We start from the raw sequence: 21,838 nt of genomic DNA, 5'->3' as shown, positions 1-21,838 counted from the left end.
GAGAGAAGTAAACGCCCACCACAGCGATATCTCCAAACCGAGCAGCAACGCAGCCCCTGCTTCTCTGAGGCCTCTCTAGGGTCGGGGTGCCATTGGTAGCCGACGAGATGATAGTCACCGAGTCATCCAGGTCCACCACCCAGTGATCGTTGGGTGGAACGAAGTACGGCTCTGAGACTACAGCGACATTTATCGACCACTCCGCCATGCTCTGGAGCAGAAGATCCTGAGCAGCAGCGCAGTGGTTAATATTCGCCTGAAGTATGCGTAATGGAGCCATTATTAACAGTCCATCACGGCCTCCTCCGTGGTGGCAGCGGCGATAGCAGCAGTATCGGGAGTGGTGGCGACTGCGGCAACGGCGGCGGGAACAACAGCAGAGTCAACGTTGGAGGCAGAGAACTTACCCCTGCCCCTGGATTTGACGGGAGGGGAGCAGGACTTGCCCCCTACCCGATGGTCAGCCGGCTTGCCGGCGGCTGCACATGCATCACAGTGCAGCGGGGCAGTGCACGAACTAGCCCTATGACCGGGTTGACCACAGCGGAAGCAGAGATCGCTGCGGTCCACCTCCGAGGTGCATTTAGCGCTCACATGGTCCCCAATGTGGCATCGGAAGCACCTTAGAGGTCGGGGCTCCAGCAGCCTCACCTGCGCCGAAACCCAGCCCACCAGGAGCCTTTTAACCTCTTTTATTCTCTTGGCCGCTGTGACGGGACAGCTAACCACAACTGTTCGTAGTCCCGTACAATATGAACACGCATACCTAGCCGACAATAATTAAATAGAAATTTTGTACATATTGTTAGAAATAAATAAGGCAGTACTTCCACTTAGATGTTTGTTGCTCCACAACTCGTATCAGAAATCCCCCAGTCTAGTACTTACATCCTATTTATAATATTCAAAGGTAACATTTTTAGGTGAGGGTAAGTTACAATGTCATACAGAGGGCGTTAGTTTCCCTCATAAGTGTTTCCATAAAATTATAAAATACTGAACATTACGTAAAACATGCAGAAGCTCTCATTATAAATTATAAAACCAATTGTCAAGTATTTGGACATTTAAATTACTGTACAGAAACATTATTAACATTAATTTACACTGTTATAACAAATATACAGATGGCGCTAGTTTAACCATCACAAGAGTTTCCAATAAATATTAGAATATAAATATCGTTAAGCTTAGAATCATCAAGTATATCACAATTTAAATTATTTTAAATAATTATAACTAACACTCGGCCTTTCCTGATTCACAAATTTACGACCTCGTAATGGTATTGTGAACTATCTTACAATTTAAAATATCAATTTCCAGGTTTGTAAAAGTCCTAGAATCAAAAATTGAGGTTGTTTTTATTGAAGAAATTTTATAACTGTAAATAACAACTTATTTTCCAAAAATATTTTACTGCATGTATTAAAATATTTTACTGCATGTATAAGATTCCCCAAAAAATTAATTAAACGATCGGCCATATTGACAGCATATTACGTCCTCGTAATAGAATTATAACAATACAGCAGTACAAAGTTCTCAATAAACCTTAATTTATCTATTTCTGTTTTATGCACCGGACACAACAAGATGCTTTTGAAACTAGATCAATGAACAAACCAATTCGATAATATTTCCATGGGACACCTACATGGACTCTTTTTTTTTCTTAGCATCGGACACACCAGGATGCTTATAAAACCAAAACAAGAGTGATTATATTTCCATGGGACACATCAACATGGCTATTTTTCTTGTTTAACTTGGCACTGGACTTATCATAATGGACACACCATAAAGCCCTTTTTTTTAGAACTTTATTCACTGGACAAAACAATTTGATCTCAATACCATGGGACCCACCATCATGGCTATTCATTTTATTTAGCACTGGATACACCATGATACTCTTCAATTTTATTTATTTAAACTATTTTTATTTTAAAATATTAATCTCCCTAATAATGGGGCAAATATTCCAGTCACACGGGTCAGTGACCAAGTGTTTCTGGGAAGTGAAAATGTCAGTCAACTCATTAACAGATTCCAAAAATTCACGTACTATTCGACAGGTATTCAAAATAGCAGCTTTTTGCATGGTGATGTATGCGAGTGGTGGTAAATCCAGAATTTTTGACTTTGGTGTGAGTGTTTAGGAATGACTCCAGTAGCGGAAAGCACGATAGGGCCAATATGGATTAATTAATTTTATTTCCATGGGACACACCTACATGGATTCTCTTTTTCTTAGCACCGGACACCCCTGGATGCTTTTAATACTGGACAAACCAGTTAGAACTCTTATTTCCATGGGACACACCAGCTTGGTATTAACAAATTTTTGCCAAGTATTAGTATTTCATAATTTTTACTCTTGCATGGTATGCGACTCAACATATTCAATTATGTTTTAACATCATTATTATGATTACACATTGAATTTTCACTTTATAAAGCGTAAATATATATCACTTACTCTCCATATTGTAAGTGATTTACTTTGGATTTAACCTTTGATGAAAAGAAAAATATCAATTACATTAGATAGCTGAAACATTTTCTTTCTTAGTCAAATATCATCATCATTAGATTCACTATACAGAATAATGACATTTGTATTTAATTATTTGTATTAAATATGTTGTATTTTTATTAAATATTTTGTTTACTGAAATATGCTATAGGTTTTAATTCACCTTTCAACTGTTTTTAAAATAAAATACCACCAACTCCATGACTTGATGCATATATGTTTAACTGTGTTTCAAGTTCGGAATTATATATAGCCAGTACTGGTTCAGATTTTAAAGCTCGTTTATACCAATAAACGAATTTTGTTCTTCTTCCCCCCATTTCCACAATTGGTATTTCGTAGTAAAATACATAGCGGACGAATTCTATTCTCGAAAGATTTAATGAATTTACGGAAGTAACCAGCTTACACCCATTAAATCTTCTTAAATCGTGAATATTATTTGGTTCTCTAAATTCATTTAGTGCTTTTAATTTATTTGGCTATGGTTGGATCTCTCCACACGATATGATGTGACCTAAGTAATCGATACTTGCTTTTAAGAATGAACATTTGTCCCGACGCATTATTACACCATATTTGCTCAATAAAATCAAATCAAATTTCAAATTTCAAATCAAAGTTCTCAATTTTCCAAAGCCTGCGGGCTAGTTTTTGAAAATAATAAAATATCGTTGATAATGAGGAAGCGAATTCAAATCTATACTTATTCAGCATAAAATTCATCACTCTTTTATTGACATACGATACGGGTGATGATAAAAGGGAACTTAAGTGGTTAGTTCAATTTTTATTTCTATATCAAATCTCCTACCCCTACATGATCATCAAAACAATGATCAAATTTATTTAAGATTTTGAAGATTGTCTAGGTCCGATCTTGACACATCTGTATCGATTTTAATATTACCCGATTTATATTCAGAACCTCGAGTAATGCAAAGTGTAGCAAATAATGTTATCGGTTAATATACTAAGTCGTTTACGTCGATATACCCCCGGTTACCATTTATTTCAGTTATTTGTTCTGGAATATCAATTTCTTTACCAAGGCACCTATATTCAGACCGTTCAAGTTTCACAGAACACCATCGACATATTGTCGACAAATTGGTCCGTATAAACTAAAATTTTGATTAATCCATTAACAATTTTCAGGTCATGAGGTACCCTTAATTCTATTTTTGATAGATGGACGTCATTATGATTTAAAAATGGTAGTTCCATATTAACAGTGCTATTATTGTAGGAAAATGTTAAAGTATCCGTCGCTATCATAACACATATTCCCGGTAATTCACTAAAGGCCCGCCCTATTATCATGTCGGTGTCTTGTAGGTTATCACAAGACTATCAAAACCGATTTGCTAGCCCCGACGCCATCTATGTTCAAATTCAAAATTCAAAAGCTACTATAGAGTTTCACCTTCTGGTGTTATAATTTGACGCCCATAACCTTTTATGCTTGTTTGACATATATTATATTTTAAATTGATTTTTTAGAGCCGCTGATACTGTTATAGTATTATTAAAGTCAATATATGCAGTCAATTTAAAACCGTTAGCAATAATAATTTTACGAAATTTTGGTGATCCACATCAATCGGGCTAACAATTTAGATTTCTTTTCATCGAATTTATTGTTAGGTTTGACATAAGAACTATTTGGAGCCGATAGATTTTTAAAATAACAGTCTTTCTCTTCATAACCTACTTTACCACAGTGATCGGACTTTTTAAATCTGCAATATTCCGTTTTATGAACAATTTTATTATAATTATTACATCGGACGTTTTCCCTACATTGGGATGATATACATTGGGACGATGTGAGTCCACATGAAAAACATTTAGGCCCTGAACTTTATCAAAAGTTAAATTATTTGTTAATTGTGAGGGTTCAACTATAGTATCCGTTAAATAATTAAGTATCTTAAGAACCGGTGGCTTTAGAACCTGTGCCTCGGGTTCCAGCTTTCAAATTACGTGGCAGATTATATGATCACTTAACTCACATGACTCTCCAAGAGCTGGCTTTTTGAAAAATAAAAGTATCACCTGTGCATCCTGACGTTTGTTAGTTGCAACCATGTCGTGTAGTTTCGCAGCGAATCCGCGCTTGAGAGGGAAAAGTCTTTTCCACTCGCTCCAGGTCACATCGATGTTTTATTGGTGTTCAAACCGTAGCAGAGAGTTTCCTTCCAAGTTGCTTGTCATGTTGTATATTAAAGCTCTTTTTTTATCATCATATTTAAGCTTCTTACTTGAGCTTCAGCATCTCCTTGTTATTTGTATAGGGTCCAGGTTGTAATTGCGTTGCCATCTCACACTGGCTAGTAACTTCAATCATTTTCTCCAGGTGGTCTAAACGTTCAAGTATCTGTAGATCGGAGAGGTTTTCTTGTTTCTTTTTTCTTCAGGCTTCTTTGTGACATGTGGCAGCGGTTCATCTTCATTATTTCCAGTTGACAGGATATTTCGCGAACGATCCGTATACTTCTGACTTGTTAAAAATAAATAAGGCAGTACTTCCACTTAGATGTCTATTGCTCCACAACTCGTACCAGAAATCCCCCAGTCTAGCACTTACATCCTATTTATAATATTCAAAGGTAACATTTTTAGGTGAGGGTAAGTTACAATATCATACAGAGGGCGCTAGTTTCCCTCATAAGAGTTTCCATAAGACGAAGAGACGAAACCTCTTAGCATTCAATGGATTCACCGTGCGGGTGCCGGGTCCATTGCGTTGCAGGGAGTGGAGCTTTAACAGCGCCTGGGACTTGCGACCCAGGTGTAGGTTTAAGGGGCCCCTAACTAACGCGCGTTAAACGCTCACCTCCACTGTCCAAGCTCCTCTCCCTACCTAACCATATTTGACAAGAACCTACTAGGGCTGCCTTCGAAGTACGTTCCAAGAAAGAATTGATGTGAGTTCTGGACAGGCCCAAGTCTTTTAGTAGGTTGTAGAGAGATTTAGCCGTTATACCTCTCGCTCCCACTTCTACCGCATATAAATCCACGACGAACCTATTTCGAGTGAGTTCGTTTGTGAGCTCGTAATATTTGTTGACCTTGATGGTATGGTCTTTGGGGATGTTGGTTTCCCAAGGAACCGTAAGCTCTATCATCACAACGCGCTTTAAGATTCGCGAATACATGAATATGTCCGGTCTGGAGGCCGACGCACAAATATCCTCGGGGATTTTGTATTGTTTTTCACACGTATCCATCATTATAGTCCAATCCGTAGCCGCTTTAAGGATGGGGTAAGGCTTGACATTTGTTTTTATAGTCCTAATGCCCTCTCTCACAAAACCTACTGATCGCTCGTTTGTGGTTATTCCTTTTTGCGCTCTGGCTACCGAAACACTAACCGCTTCACGTATGATTTCCAGAACCCTATCGTGACGACGCGAGTATTGACCGCTATCGAGGAGTACCTTACATCCCACTAACAAGTGCCTAGCAGTTCCAACTGCCTTCCCACAGATATAGCAAGTCTTTTCGGTACCTTTACCCCATCTTACTAAATTACTCTGATCTGGGAGAGTCATCTGGAATGCATTGAGATAGAATTTTAGCAATGCTGGCGACCAATCATGGATTAAGGTGCGCCATTTTAGTGCTAATGGGATGCAAAAATCTCCTATGTCTAACCACTCGTTCTGCATTTCTAAACTTATTGCATGGATCTTATATTTATCATTCTCGTCTTGTCGAATAAAAGACTTCAATATATCCGTATCTTGGACCTTCCTACTTGATCCTAACCCTACTCTGTTACTTTGCGCTCCTATCATAAACTGCTTGTGGAATTGAAGCCTTGACTCTAGCTCTGAGGCATCTTTGTCTTTTGGGAGCGATGTAACGACGTCATCCTGGGATTTCCCCAAGATGTACCTCTTGGAAACTCTCAGGTGTTTATAGAGCTCCGATGGCCTTTTTAGACTCATCCCAAAACTATTGCGATCCCTAAATAAAGCCGATGAATCAGCCGTTAGCGCGAGCCCGAGCCACAACTTCAACATCTTTATGACGCCTGCATCTAACTTTGACAAAAGGGTTTTATTAAAATCATAAACGAGGAAAGGCCAATTTAAACGTGAAGTTAGATAATTATCGTAGATCCAAGCTTTTTTATAAAACACTGAACATTACGTAAAACATGCAGAAGCTCTCATTATAAATTATAAAACCAATTGTCAAGTATTTGGACATTTAAATTACTGTACAGAAACATTATTAACATTAATTTACACTATTATAACAAATATACAGATGGCGCTAGTTTAACCATCATAAGAGTTTCCAATAAATATTAGAATATAAATATCGTTAAGCTTAGAATCATCAAGAATATCACAATTTAAATTATTTTAAATAATTATAACTAAAAATATATATTGACTTAATGAAGTGGTGATTGGATTTAAAACTATTTTGTTACTATAGATAAAATTCGATATTGTCTGAAAAATGAATTGTAAAATTTACCTGTTTGTACGATAGTGAACCGCCAAGTCGAGCAAAAATAAAAAAGCGGCATGGCCGTATTACACTTTTCTCAAATTATTTCGGGACATTTTCGACCTATAAGTACATTTCGCATTAAACCTGACGCCTATATTTCTGGTAAGCAAGAAAAAAGTAGCTCAAGCATTACAACTAGACAAAGTTCTTAGTTTTGTTAAATTTTTTCATTCACTGACTGACCCATCATCCAAACTGTAAGGCGCTTCTAGTTTATATAGAAGCTTCAAAATTTTGAATACAATTTGTGTTTAGTGAATAACTCAGGGAAAAACTAAACTATTTTGAATTTTCTGTCCACTTTGCCCTCGTTATGAATTTAACTTTGAAGTAAGAATAAATAATAGTGCGATGTCAATATTCGTAATTATCAAAGAGCCAGCTAGCAAGCCAGTCATACCAAACTTACACATACATAAAAGACAACCATCACACAAACAAGTAGACTATATTAAATATAGATAGATAGTTTCACTTCCACCCCCTTGTGAAACATCACCTACGCGGTTGTATGTTCTCCTAGTAGGATGTTATGAGTTGGTGTTATGCAACCAATACAGCTTAGCTAGAGGAATTTTTCCCACATTTCTTCTCATACGTTAAACTGAGTTTATTAAAGTTATCATCATACAGTTAATTACAGTTATAATTAAGTTACACGCAAATTGAAAGCATTGAATAAAATTATTAATAAATCTAGCATTTATTAATAATTTTAATAAAAAAATATATGGAACTTAAAATTATACAAACCAACTAGAGCTTGAGATTAATGGGGAGAAAGATCACCTTAGTGATAATTAATAATAATAGTTAATAGTTTTATAATAATAATAAAATTTTTTATATACCCTGACTTTATAACCTTGTATTACAGATGAACATTAATTGAGGAATCATGTTTTGTATGCAATACTGAACGATGATCGTCCACTGCTCTACGAACTTGAAAATAATACAAATTATTTTATGAATTCAATTCACTTCCATAAAACGAGATTTCAGGAACACGCAAAAGAAACTTATATATGATAGGAACAAAAATATCTTCATAAGAATAACAGGAAAAAATTAATAAATAAATAAGCTCTAATAAATGTAAATTGGGCTATGACACACGAACACAGACAAACAAATAAATATCAATAAATATCAATATATATTCAATATATGAAATATTTAAAACACACGTCTGTCCCAATATGTTCATATAGCATAAATTTCACTCTCAATTCATAGTGATACATCACCTTCATAGATTTATGTTTCCCTGGTAGGATGTTATGAGTTCCGTTGGAGCTACGAGACCAGTACAAAAAATTTAACTTTCGAAGCTGGCATTTCTTTTTCTATAAATGATAATGGCACTTAGTTTCGTCCCTCCACTTCGAATCAATTTTGACTAAAATTAACTGAAAAAAAACATATGTCGGTGTAATTCTTATTATTTGAAAAACTAATAATTGAGGGTAGTTGAAATTATCAGGTGTCAGCCGCATAACCACCTGCGTAGCCACTTGTGTAAGTGTAGTCACAACAATGTTGGTCTACAATCAAGAATAAAGTCATTGATGACGTCAGTTATGCTGGCGTCACACTTTTTAAAAACCACGGCCTGGACCCTACTCCGACATACGTGTATTTGAAAAACATTGATTAATTATAATCTAAATCAATTAATATTATATTAATTAATTAAATATTTTATTATTTATTTTCTGATTAGAAAACATGTATATGAATGATTTCATTTTCATCTCGTCTATCAATTGATCATGGTTGCAAAGGAACCAACCAGAATTTCGAAGATTGGTCACGTTTGTTTCATAGTACGGGAACCATGACTTCATAAGTCTGAAGGAGTAGTACAATATTTTTCAAGATTGCTGTGAAAAGTAAAACTTTATTGACCTTACTACAGTTACGTATAAATACATAGTAGGGGCTCACGTTTTTGATAGCGTTGCATACTAGGAGAACAAACTTAAGTATTCTGATTTGTATACAATACTGATACGACCACCCACTGCTCTTAGTTTTCAAGATATGTATGTAAGGCAGACTTTTAAGATTGACAAAATACATTGTTACAAAATGTATGTCTAAGAAAATCTCAGAAGAAAAAAAACTGTTTTTTACATTAGTTTTCAGTAAGCCTGATACAATTGCCCTTTATGCTCTCTGATTTTAGATATCTTAGTTTGATTTAATTTTAAAAACGGGAATTCCTTTCTTCATGATAGCCGACACTAAAATATAGTTTCGCCTTAGTTCGTGCATGCATGTTTGTCACAACGTCTGCACTATTAACCCTTTGAAATGCATATTTGTATGTTTATCGTAGAACCAATTCTCTGGGTTTTCGTAGCATCCCCGTAGCAAATTGTGTAATAGTATTCTGTAGCTTTATGAACATCTGGTACTTCATAATACGCAATAAACGTGACTTGAAACTACGGTTCACAATTTGTTTTTAAATTTTAACTTGTTTTAAAAGGAACGTGCATCATCCAGCAAAAAGTAAATAGGGATAAAGAAAGACAGGTGGTTTTATAAAGATAAAAAACCGAATCTTATTTAGGTGTTAAATATTTTCATACTTTATGTATGATTAAAAAATTACAAATTAACAAATTTATCAACGTCGGACAAGTTTTGAGTTATATTTGGAAAGAGTAGTTTTTAAGCCGTGAATATTAATTGAGTGAAAGAATTTGGATTGAAGACTCGAAATACAATGCAAAATATAAATGATTAAATAGTTGATTTTATTTTGAAATTATTTTATTACAAAATTTTCTGCTACTGACATCATTAGCTTGTTTGAAATGACTTTCAGAAACCAAAAACCAAAAACGCTTTCAAAACCATATCAAAATTTTACTAGATTAAATTATTTGAATTTTTTTTTTTTCTTTACAGCATGGGGCCAATTACTCAATAAAGTAACTATAGAGTCTATACTAGGAAAAGCATTAAGTCGCTCTCGTGGCGTCACGACGCTGTCATGGCAATCTCGAAGCCAATATTCACGTTTAGTTCATAATAAGACGTGTTTATCAGATCCATTTCGGAGATCTACAAAAATTTGCGAATACAACCTATAGCTAGTATTTTGAGACTGTTTAATATTTAGGAATTTAGTACAATATTTAGTATTACAATATATTATAATATTTATATTTAGTATTATAATATTTATTATTATTTATTTATTACATTTATGTGCAATATGAACTAAAACACCTCCAGACATTCTGTGTTAACTGATACCGCGATGTAGAAACGTGACGTGTTTTACGATTACTTTAACAGACTACCTTTAGTAAGGAGCACCATGTAGTTTTATAAAGGTAAAGTACTATGGTATCAATTGATACGAAGACGCTTCGAAATCTAAGAATTCATAAGAATATGTACTCGTACAACTTCAATGTACACTTCATATCATTAAAATTTACACATTGTCAAACTCCTTAAACCGAAATAAAAGAAATAATAGAATATCCTTGTTCTGTTTATGTTCCGATAGTAAATTCAGTGGGAACTCAGAGTCACCAGACAGAATAACTATTGAAACAAGCTTCTTTCTGCTTTAGTTGAAAGTAATCTGTGTATGTATATTTCAAACAATTCACTTTTTCTACGTATAACCCTTTTGATTTATTTTTATTATTTATCATTCATATACATGTTTTGTTATATATAAAAGTATATTTATAGTTTTTAAAATTTTAAAAATATATATTTTTTCTTTGTTTTATTCGTTTCATAAGAAAAAAAAAACTACGAAGAAACAAACTTTATTTCATAAAATGAAGTTCTAGGTATTCATAATCTTAAGGCACAATGCTACGAGAGTGGTACGAGAATACTACGAAAACAAAGAGAACATATATATAAGTATATTCACATATGTATTTTTCCAGTTGTGAAGAAATATAAAATTATGACCACACTGAAACCACCACGCTTGGTACAATTGCCCTTTATGCCATGTGATATCGCTTTTAAGAAGCTTTTCATGCGATTGCTTCAACGTATAAATGAATATAATTTTGTTGAAATAAAACAACCCCTATTCCCGCCACCGATTTCTAATACCACAAGTAATTCGAAACTTATAATAGCTGCAAATTGACAAGACTGCACATCCTTTTAGTTGTCATTTGTTGGATTAAGATCTACTTAGAAAACTTTGTTAAACAATATTATAGTGAAAATATCCTTAAAATTTTTAAAGAATTATTTAGTAAGTCTTTAAAGATTTAAAACGATCATTTTATTTATAGAAAGGAGCCAATGTGAAGTCTCGTGGTAAACAGAATTTTGGAGTTTGTCATTCGGTCTTATTCACCCTTTTTTTGAGTTAATTATACGGGAATACGGGAATTCCTTTTCTTCATGATACTTGAGACAATTTTTTTTTCGCAAGCCCTCATTTAAATGCAATGCCTGTGAGCAGATGATTTTCAAGGAGATAATATTTTCTCTTTATTTATTATTTATTTAATATGGAAGTTGAGACGAAATTTGCCTTCTATTATGAAATAATCAAATATTCCACAGTATTATTTTAAAAAAAGTAAGTAGTTTAAATTTATAAAATAAAGTTACTCACAAAATTTCAAAACGGTTTTTTAACGTTTTAAACCAACTCCCCAGTCACCAAATAAAGAAGTAACTAATTATATAAGGTGGCAACCGGAGGTTCCAGGAAAACTACGAAACTTACTTATATGTATATTATAATAAAAATTATATATTAAAACTTATAACCTATACCTAAGACTACATGATTGCCCCGATGTTAGGATAGCAATCCCATTCCATAGCTTGTTTGGTATCAGGAATCTTCTGGTTCACACGGCTTGGTGTTCGTTCCGCGGAGTCAGCGGCGTTACTTGTTATATGATATCTTATCCATACAACGATGTTGCCCCGGCAATGTTCATTTATTTTATAATATGTAGCGCGTACGTAACAAACTTCACGTAGTTTGTTGTGCAAACGAAACAAGCAAGCAAACAAACAAACAAACAAACAAACAAACAAGCCACAGTCAGTCACGTTTATCTCAGCGGATGGGAAACCAGGAAATCATAAGACACGAGTATTTCGTAGCAAAAGCACACTATAGAACTAACTACACAGTTTTATGTTCTCCTGGTAAGATGTTTCGAGTTAGGTAACAGAACGTAACAGTCACGTTGTTCATAACACTGTCAACCAGGAGAACATAAATTGAGAGGCAATGGTTCAGAAAACTTTCTTTGAATTTTTTGTTTCTTTTTCTCGAAAATTTGAATTTTCTTGTTTGAATTTATTTTTTTTACGGAATTACTATGCAATGGAGTATTTATTAAGTTTTATGACAAATACGATGTTAGACTGATACATAGTACAAGTAGAGATAATTGTAAATATTTGTTTTTTTTTTCTTTTAATTATGACCTCAATCTTCTAGCGGCAGATGGAGGCAGACATTCCATAGCAGTGAGAGTCAGCTGATTGTGACTAGCGTATCGCTGTGAATCACTACATTTTAAAAGCAATAGGATGAAAAATCGATAAAGCCAGTCAGCCCAAGCTCACAGAAACATAATAATGACCGACCCACAAACATAAGTTTAATGTGTAATAAATACATATGAATGAAAAGTTTCACTTTTATCTTCCCGTGAAGCATCATCGGCTTGGTTTTATGTTCTCCTGGTAAGATGTTAGTGAGTTAGTTAGTGAGTTGCGGCGGTGTTATGAAATCAATCAATAAATCAAAATCAGCTTTGTGAAGGAGATCCATCGACTTTTCTTTTCTAGATTGATTAATTATTTTTATTGAGAATCATCTCTGCATTAAACAGACAGTTTGAAAATTACATTGAAATTTTTCTGGATTAATTCTTTTTGTAGAAAGTATGGTCCGATTGGTTATTTTTGTATAAAATTCCTTTCTGATCAAGGTTTACAAAATAAAAAAAAATACCTTGAGAATATAAAAAAATTGCTCGTCGTGAATCGTCTATGAATGTGAATGCAAGATATTATTAGGTACTCACGTTTATTTTAGTAATAAGGGCACTAGTAAAGTCACTAAAGGAAAAGAGTACTACTACGCTTCAAATATTTTGTAGAGATATTATGTATAATATTAATATATAAGTATATATGTATGTAAATGTGTACGTATTTATAATTTATATTTATAATCAGGCTTTTTTAGACAAAGCTGAAAAAATTCTCTCGGTGCTTTGGAATTCTGAGACTCTGAGATGACTCTAAATTAATTTTAATAATTTATGATCTCTTATCCTTTTTTTCTAAAAACTTGAAATCTTTGCAATGCAATGCAATGCAACACTTAAAATTACCCAAAAAAATTAACAACGGGCAAACATAAGCATGAGATTAAAGCGGAGAAAGATCACCTTGATAGTTTTATATACCCTGACCTTATAACCTTGTATTACAGATGAACATTAATTCAGGAATCATGTTTTGTATGCAATACGGAACGACGATGGTCCACTGCTCTACGAACTTGAAATAATGCAAATTATTTTATGAAAGCAAAATTCACTTCCATAATGCAAGATTTCCGGAACACGCAAAAGAAACTTATATATCACAAGAACAAAATTATATTCATAAGAATAACGGGAAAAAAATAATAAATAAATAAGCTCTTATTAATGTAAATTAGGCCATGACACACGAACACACACAAACAAATAAATATCAATATATATTGATATGAAATATTTAAAACACACGTCCGTCCCAATATGTTCATATAGCACAAATTTCACTCTCAATTCATAGTGAAACATCACCTTCATAGATTTATGTTTCCCTGGTACGATGTTATGAGTTGCGGTACGAGACCAATAAAAAAAAATTTACTTTCGAAGCGGGCATTTCTTTTTCTATAAATGATAAGGCACTAAGTTCGTACAGCCACTTTCGTCTCTCTACTTCGAAATATACACTTAATCAATTTTGACTAAAATTTACTGAAAAAAAAAATATATAACGGCGTAGTTCTTATTATTCAAAAAACTAATAATTGTGGGTAGTTGAAATAATCAGGTGTTAGCCGCATAACCACCTGCGTAGCCACCTGTGTAAGTGTAGTCACAACAATGTTGGTCTACAATTAAGAATAAAGTCATTGATGACGTCAGTTATGCTGGCGTCACTCTTTTTAAAAACCACGGCCTGGACCGTACTTCGACATATACTCGTATGTATTTTCTGATTAGAAAATATGTATATGATTTCATTTTCATCTCGTCTGTCAATTGATCATGGTTGCTTGCTACAAAGGAATCACCAGAACTTCGAAAATTGGTCACGTTTGTTTCATAGTGCGGGAACCAGGACTTCATAAGTCTGAAGGAGTTGTAAATATGTTTCATGATTGCTGTGAAAAGTAAAACTTTATTGACCTGACTACAGTTACGTATAAATACATAATATGGGACTCACGTTTTTGATAACGTTGCATACTAGGAGAACAGACTTAAGTATTCTGATTTGTATACAATACTGATACGACTACCCACTGCTCTTAGTTTTCAAGATATGTATGTAAGGCAGACTTTTAAGATTGACAAAATATATTGTTACAAAATGTATGTCTAAGAAAATCTCAGAAGAAAAAAAATTGTTTTTTACATTAGTTTTCAGTAAGCCTGATACAATTGCCCTTTATGCTCTCTGATTTTAGATATCTTAGTTTGATTTAATTTTGAAAACGGGAATTCCTTTCTTCATGATAGCCGACACTAAAATATAGTTTCGCCTTAGTTCGTGCATGCATGTTTGTCACAACGTCTGCACTATTAACCCTTTGAAATGCATATTTGTATGTTTATCGTAGAACCAATTCTCTGGGTTTTCGTAGCATCCCCGTAGCAAATTGTGTAATAGTATTCTGTAGCTTTATGAACACCTGGTACTTCATAATCCTACTACTATTATAAAGGCGAAAGTTTGTAAGTATGGATGTATGGATGTTTGTTACTCTTTCACGTAAAAACTACTGAATGGATTTGAATGAAACTTTACCACAATATAGCTTATACATCAGAATAACACATAGGCTACAATTTTTGAGGTTTTTAATGTGAGGTCGTAAAAAAAAACACATTTTTTGCGCTTACATTGCAAACGCTGACTGAATCCTACAAGATAGATCAAAACAATTTACTACAGTATTGTACAATTTAAAAAGGTCTATGTATGGTATATGTTTATCTCTTAGGAATAACCCACAATAACCATTTTTTATCCTTTACTTTGTACGAGAAATAATGGCTTATTTACGAAGCGATTTTAAGCAATACAGTATTAACCCTTATCCAATTAAGTATCTTAAATACATTGTGCATTTAATAAAGATCAATATGGCTTTTTACAGCATGTAAATTAAATAAATATTTTCGAAGATATCACAGATTTAAAATGCAGAGTCATAGCAATTTCGGCGATAAATACCGTTTCGGTGATAAATACCGGCAGCGGCGCCAGGCGAACGGGGCGTGGGGGGAGCGGGGTAGGTGCGGTGGGGAAGAAGTGGCTCATCGCTGAGTGCGCGACCCGAACGCGGGCAGACGCGTGAGGGCAGACGTCGTTGACGGTTGTGTCCGTTTTGCTAATTTTCAAGGCACTAGCGATTTGATAAAAACGTATGGTCGCCTACATTAAGTAATATAGGCCTAAGGTTAGTTATTGCCAGGTTTCTTTTTGGTTAGGAGTTACACGTACAAAAAGATACTTCATTTTTACGAATTACTTCATTGATGATTCAATTACTATATAGATAGGTTACTTACAGTTAATTATAACAAATTATATAAATAGGTTAATTATATAACGAATTACTTCATTGATAATTCAATTACTATATAGATAGGTTACTTACAGTTAATTATAACAAATTATATAAATAGGTTAATTATATAACGAATTACTTCATTGATAATTCAATTACTATATAGATAGGTTACTTACAGTTAATTATAACAAATTATATAAATAGGTTAATTATATAACGAATTACTTCATTGATAATTCAATTACTATATAGATAGGTTACTTACAGTTAATTATAACAAATTATATAAATAGGTTAATTATAACGAATTACTTCATTGATAATTGAATTACTATATAGATAGGTTAATTAAATAGGCAAGGATTGCATTAAAGTACAATCATAACAATAACTACCGTACTGTATTTTTTGGAAGTATAGAAACAACACGTACTTAAGAATTATGCCGCGAAAGCGTAAGTCTAATCTTTCCCAAAGCTCTAATAAACCTCGAACTATGAAAGTAGCTAGACTTAACGAGACGTTTCCACAAGCCGAACTGCGAAGGCTTAAACAAGCAGAGCGTGAGGCAGCTCAAAGAGCTGCTGAGACACCAGAGCAGTCCCAAGATAGACGTCGACAGCATGCTGAGTATCTAGCATCTCAACGGGCTGCAGAGACACCCGAACAGTCTCAAGCTCGACGTCAACAGAACGCTGAATATCTGGCATCTCAACGGGCTTCTGAGACACCCGAACAGTCCCAGGATCGACGTCGACAGCATGCTGAGTATCTAGCATCTCAACGGGCTGCGGAGACACCCGAACAGTCTCAAGCTCGACGTCAACAGAACGCTGAATATCTGGCATCTCAACGGGCTTCTGAGACACCCGAACAGTCTCAAGCTCGGCGTCTTCAGCAAGCGACTTACATAGGGTCCCAAAGAGCTACTGAAACTGTTGAAGCTGCTGAAGCTCGCAGATGCGCTGTTGCTGAAAGGGCACAACAGCGACGATTAATATTTACAAGAAACGCGTGGGGAGTATTTGATAAAGCTGCATTTGAGTACGATGAAACTCTTGATTACGAAAGCCACAAGCTTATAAAAATAGAAGCGATGAATAAGGAATGCAGATTTTGCGGTGCTCTTAAATGGAAAGAGGAAGCTGCAGGCATGTGTTGTTCGGGAGGAAAAGTAGTTCTTCCTTCAATAGACGAGCGTGTTGAACCTCTTAAAGAACTTTTTTCAAATGAAACAGATGAGTCTCGCCGTTTTTTAAAAAACATAAGAAAATACAATACATGCTTCCATATGACATCTTTTGGAGCTGATAACATTGTGTCGATGCCAGGATTTTGCCCGACTTTTACAATCCAAGGGCAAATATACCACACAATTGGCTCTTTGCTTCCTGCTGCTAATACGCAACCAAAATTTTTGCAAGTTTATTTCATGGGTGATGAGGAAGCACAAGTTGATAGGCGTTCTGAGTACGTACCAGGTGTGGAAAGAAACACAGTTCAAAAAATACAAAAAGTTCTACATGATCACAACGTTTTAGTGCATGAATTTAAAATGGCTAAAGATAGAGTGACTAGCGATAATTACAGGGTCGTGATACACCCAGATCGTGTACCACGTGGTGAACACGAAAGACGATTCAATGCCCCGACCACAAACGAAATAGCTGCCGTAGTAGTTAGTACTGAACAAACTGCGTCTCGGGACATTGTTATTCAGGCGCACGATGGCCGGCTTACTAGAGTTCCGGACACTCATAGATTTTATGATGCTCTCGAGTACCCGATAATTTTTTGGAAAGGACAAGAGGGGTACAGTTTTGATATTCCTCAGACAAACCCAGTTACAAAACAGCCTATACCGAACAAAAAAGTGTCGTGCAAAGACTTTTATGCATATCATATGATGGTACGTCGCAACAATTTTAATTTATTGCTTCGATGTAGGCTTCTCTTGCTTCAGTTTTTGGTGGACATGTATGTCAAAGTGGAGAGTGAGCGCTTAAGGTTTATTGCTTTAAACCAAACAAAACTGCGAGCAGAAAACTATATACATTTACAAGACGCGGTCAGGAATGATGCGGATTTAGATCCAAACAATTTGGGTCAATTGGTAATACTCCCATCGTCATTTGTAAATAGCCCGAGATATCTTCATGAGTACACGCAGGATGCGTTCACATACGTGCGTAACTACGGGAGGCCTGATCTGTTTATTACAATGACATGTAATCCCGCTTGGCCAGAAATTACTAAAGAGCTCATTCCAGGTCAAAATGCAACAGACAGACATGACTTAACAGCCAGGTTATTTAAAATAAAAGTACAAAAATTGGTTGCTCTACTTACAAAAGGTAAAATATTTGGAGATATGAAGTGTTTCATGTACTCGATCGAGTGGCAAAAAAGAGGTCTGCCTCACGTGCACTTACTGCTGTGGTTGACGGAAAAATTACGCCCCAACCAAATTGATGAAGTCATAAGTGCGGAGATACCAAATCCAGAAAGTGATCGAAAACTCTACGATACTGTAACCAAAAATATGATTCACGGTCCCTGTGGTGCACTAAATCCGTCATCACCATGCATGAAAGAAGGAAAATGCACCAAAAAGTATCCAAGGGCGCTTTTGAAAGATACTCAAACTAACGACAAAGGCTATCCTTTGTACAGGCGTAGAACACCAGGAGATGGCGGCCGTACGATAACTCTAAAAACCCGAGGTGGAACACAGGAAGTATTGGTTGACAATAGCTGGATTGTCCCATATTCTCCTCTTCTGTCTAAAATTTATAACTGTCACATAAATGTAGAGTTCTGCAATACGGTACAGGCGATAAAATATATTTGTAAATATATAAACAAAGGCAGCGACCAGGCTATTTTTAACATTCGACAGCAAGGGAATGTTAATATTGACCCGAGAGATGAGGTGCAAACGTATCGAGCCGGTAGATATGTTAGTAGTAACGAAGCAGCGTGGCGGATCTTGGGTCTGCCTCTGCATGAAAGACACCCAACAGTCACTCACCTTGCGGTTCATCTGCCTAATGGTCAGCGGATTTACTTCACTGAAAACAATTTTAGAGAGAGAATGGCCGCACCACCTAAGACGACACTAACTGCATTTTTCCTGCTTTGCCAAAATGACGCATTTGCAAAAACATTACTTTATGTTGACGTACCCCGCTACTATACATGGAACGTGTCGTCGAAAGAATGGAAACGTCGTTTACAAGGCACACCTGTCGACGGCTGGCCAGGTGTGAAGGCAGGAGATGCTCTTGGGCGCATTTACACAGTGCATGTTAGTAACTTCGAATGTTACTGTTTGCGAATGCTGCTGAATGTAGTACAGGGCCCCACTAGCTTTTTGGATCTTAAAACAGTTGACGGCCAAGAACTTCAAACTTTTCGACAAGCGTGTGAGAAGTTGGGGTTGTTGGAAGATGACAACCACTGGGATGCCACAATGGAAGAGGCAGTGCTGTGTCGCTCTCCTTCGCAAATAAGAGAACTATTTGCAATATTGATATGCACTTGCGGTTTATCCAATCCTCTTCAACTATGGGATAAGTATAAATCTGCATTATCGGAGGATATCTTGCAAAGATTTGAAAGGATGGATCAAGTCAACAATGATCTATGTTTCAATGAAGCACTGAGACATATAGAGGACAAAATAATAACGATTTCCGGTAAGAAATTGTCTGACTTCGGTATGCCTACACCAGAGCGTCGAGGAGAGTTGTCGACCGATTTGATCAAAGAGCTAAGCTACGATATTGCTTTATTAGACGCTCAGGTCAGCGAAACTGAACCACGCCTGCTACCCGAACAAAAAAACATTTATAACAAAATATTACAACGAGTTGAGCTTGACAAAGGCGGCCTTTTCTTTCTTGACGCCCCGGGCGGTACAGGTAAAACATTTTTGCTTAATTTGCTTCTAGCAAAAATTCGTAAGGACCGTAAAGTTGCATTAGCGGTGGCTTCCTCTGGGATCGCTGCAACATTGCTGAGCGGTGGACGAACGGCACATTCGGTTTTTAAATTACCTCTTAATCTGGCGAGCGAAGAAACCCCAACGTGCAACATCAGTAAGAGCAGTGCCCGTGGCGCCCTCTTGCAACAATGTATGCTGATCGTGTGGGACGAGTGCACTATGTCACACAAACGCGCCATTGAGGCGCTTGATCGCTGTCTACAAGATATTCACAGCAATCGAAAGTTGATGGGTGGTGTGGTAGTGTTATTGGCAGGGGATTTTAGACAGACTTTACCTATTATCGAGAGAGGCACTGCAGCAGATGAAATTAACGCATGTCTAAAAGCCTCATATCTGTGGTCTAAAGTTGAAAAGCTTTATCTTACCACTAACATGCGAGTCCAGTTATTCAGCGATGTCGAATCAGGAGCATATGCTCAAAAACTGCTAGAAATTAGTGAAGGCCACCTAAACACCGACCAAGTAGGTATGGTTCTTTTCACACAGCAATTTTGTCATGCTGTGGAGACAGAAAACGAACTTATTGAACAAGTTTTTCCGAATCTGCAACAAAATATTCTTGACGAAAATTGGTTGTGTGAAAGAACCATATTGGCACCAAAAAATCAGATTGTTGCGAAAATAAATAAAAACATCTTGGCCGAAATAAACAGCGAAACATCAGTGTATAATTCCATTGACACAGTTATGTCATCCGATGACACTACAAGTTATCCCGTAGAGTTCCTAAACTCTTTAGAGTTGTCCGGGGTGCCATCACACAAGTTGGAATTAAAGGTAGGTGTACCCGTTTTGTTAATGCGTAACCTGGATGCGCCAAGATTATGCAACGGTACTCGGTTGCGAGTTACCGAATTAGGAAGGCATATAGTGAAGGCTACAATTTTAACTGGAGAAGCCAAGGGAGACAATGTTCTTATACCGCGCATCCCAATCATACCCAACAACTTGCCATTCAATTTTAAACGCCTGCAGTTCCTATTAAAAGTCGCATTTTCAATGACGATCAACAAATCGCAGGGTCAAACCTTGAAGGTAGCAGGCCTACATTTGGGCACGCCATGTTTTTCTCACGGTCAGCTCTATGTGGCTTGCTCACGTGTTTCTAAAGCGAAGAATCTGCATGTTTATGCTGAAGGAAAAAGATCATTAAATGTAGTTTATAGGAGCATACTGCAGTAGCTACCTATAGGCCTATGATTAGGGCTCTGCAGTGCTTAGTTACCGTATTTCTTACTTATTACTAGACTAGACGGGACGAACCTGAAGTCCACGCGAACGAAGTCGCGGGCAAAAGCTAGTACGCAATAAACGTGACTTGAAACTACGGTTCACAATTTGTTTTTAAATTTAAACTTATTTTTTAAAGGAACGTGCATTATCCAGTAAAAAGTAAATAAAAGTAAAGATAGACAGGTAGTTTTATAAAGTAAAGGCAGAAATAAAAAACCATCTCTTATTTACTCATTAAATATTTCATACTTCATGTATGATTAAAAAATAAAAAATAAAAAATTAAATAATTAAAAACAAAATAAAAAAACAAAAAATTAAATCCATACTATATACTATATACTATTATACTATATACTATTTTACTATATACTAATATTTTATCATTATTATTATTGCTGTTATTATTATTATTATTATTATTATTATATTATAAATGCGATAGTAACTCTGTCTGTGTGTCTGTTACGCTTTCACGCCTAAACCAGTGAACCGATTTTGATGAAATTTGGTATTTATGGCAAAAAATGGGGGAATGGGTAAAAAGAGGGGATGACTGTTCGTATGGAAAATCGTCATTTTTGAAGATATAACAGTGAAACTTTGTATTTAGACACTTTATTAGGAATGAAAGAACATAGGCTACTTTTTATTGCGAAAATTGGGGTAAAAACAGGTGATGAAT

General features: G+C 35.6%; 2 protein-coding genes across 2 annotated transcripts; one reads left to right on the top strand and one right to left on the bottom strand.

Moving 5' to 3' along the window:
• Positions 1–282: 282 nt before the first annotated feature.
• Positions 283–4,889, bottom strand: LOC133320653 (uncharacterized). Its single transcript, XM_061529279.1, has 2 exons — positions 4,804–4,889; positions 283–766 (listed from the first exon to the last, which is right to left on the bottom strand). The coding sequence occupies exons 1-2, from the start codon at positions 4,887–4,889 to the stop codon at positions 283–285; spliced, it is 570 nt and encodes a 189-aa protein (XP_061385263.1).
• Positions 4,890–16,407: 11,518 nt separating this feature from the next.
• Positions 16,408–21,102, top strand: LOC133320652 (uncharacterized). Its single transcript, XM_061529278.1, has one exon. It carries the CDS (start codon positions 16,408–16,410, stop codon positions 21,100–21,102), a length of 4,695 nt encoding a protein of 1,564 aa, XP_061385262.1.
• The last annotated feature ends 736 nt before the right edge of the window (positions 21,103–21,838 follow it).

The sequence above is a fragment of the Danaus plexippus genome, unplaced genomic scaffold, assembly GCF_018135715.1.
Source record: "Danaus plexippus unplaced genomic scaffold, MEX_DaPlex mxdp_43, whole genome shotgun sequence".
Classification (NCBI taxonomy): domain Eukaryota; kingdom Metazoa; phylum Arthropoda; class Insecta; order Lepidoptera; family Nymphalidae; genus Danaus; species Danaus plexippus.
The sequence above is the reverse complement of the archived record's forward strand: the minus strand, read 5'-3'. Positions and strand labels throughout refer to the sequence as shown.

Coding starts and splice junctions, on each gene's coding strand:
- LOC133320653 (XM_061529279.1), bottom strand. CDS start 4,889: ATGATTGAAGTTACTAGCCAGTGTGAGATGGCAACGCAATTACAACCT. Junction 767..4,803: donor AAGGAGATGCTGAAGCTCAA/GTAAGAAGCTTA, acceptor ATTGTCGGCTAG/GTATGCGTGTTCATATTGTA.
- LOC133320652 (XM_061529278.1), top strand. CDS start 16,408: ATGAAAGTAGCTAGACTTAACGAGACGTTTCCACAAGCCGAACTGCGA.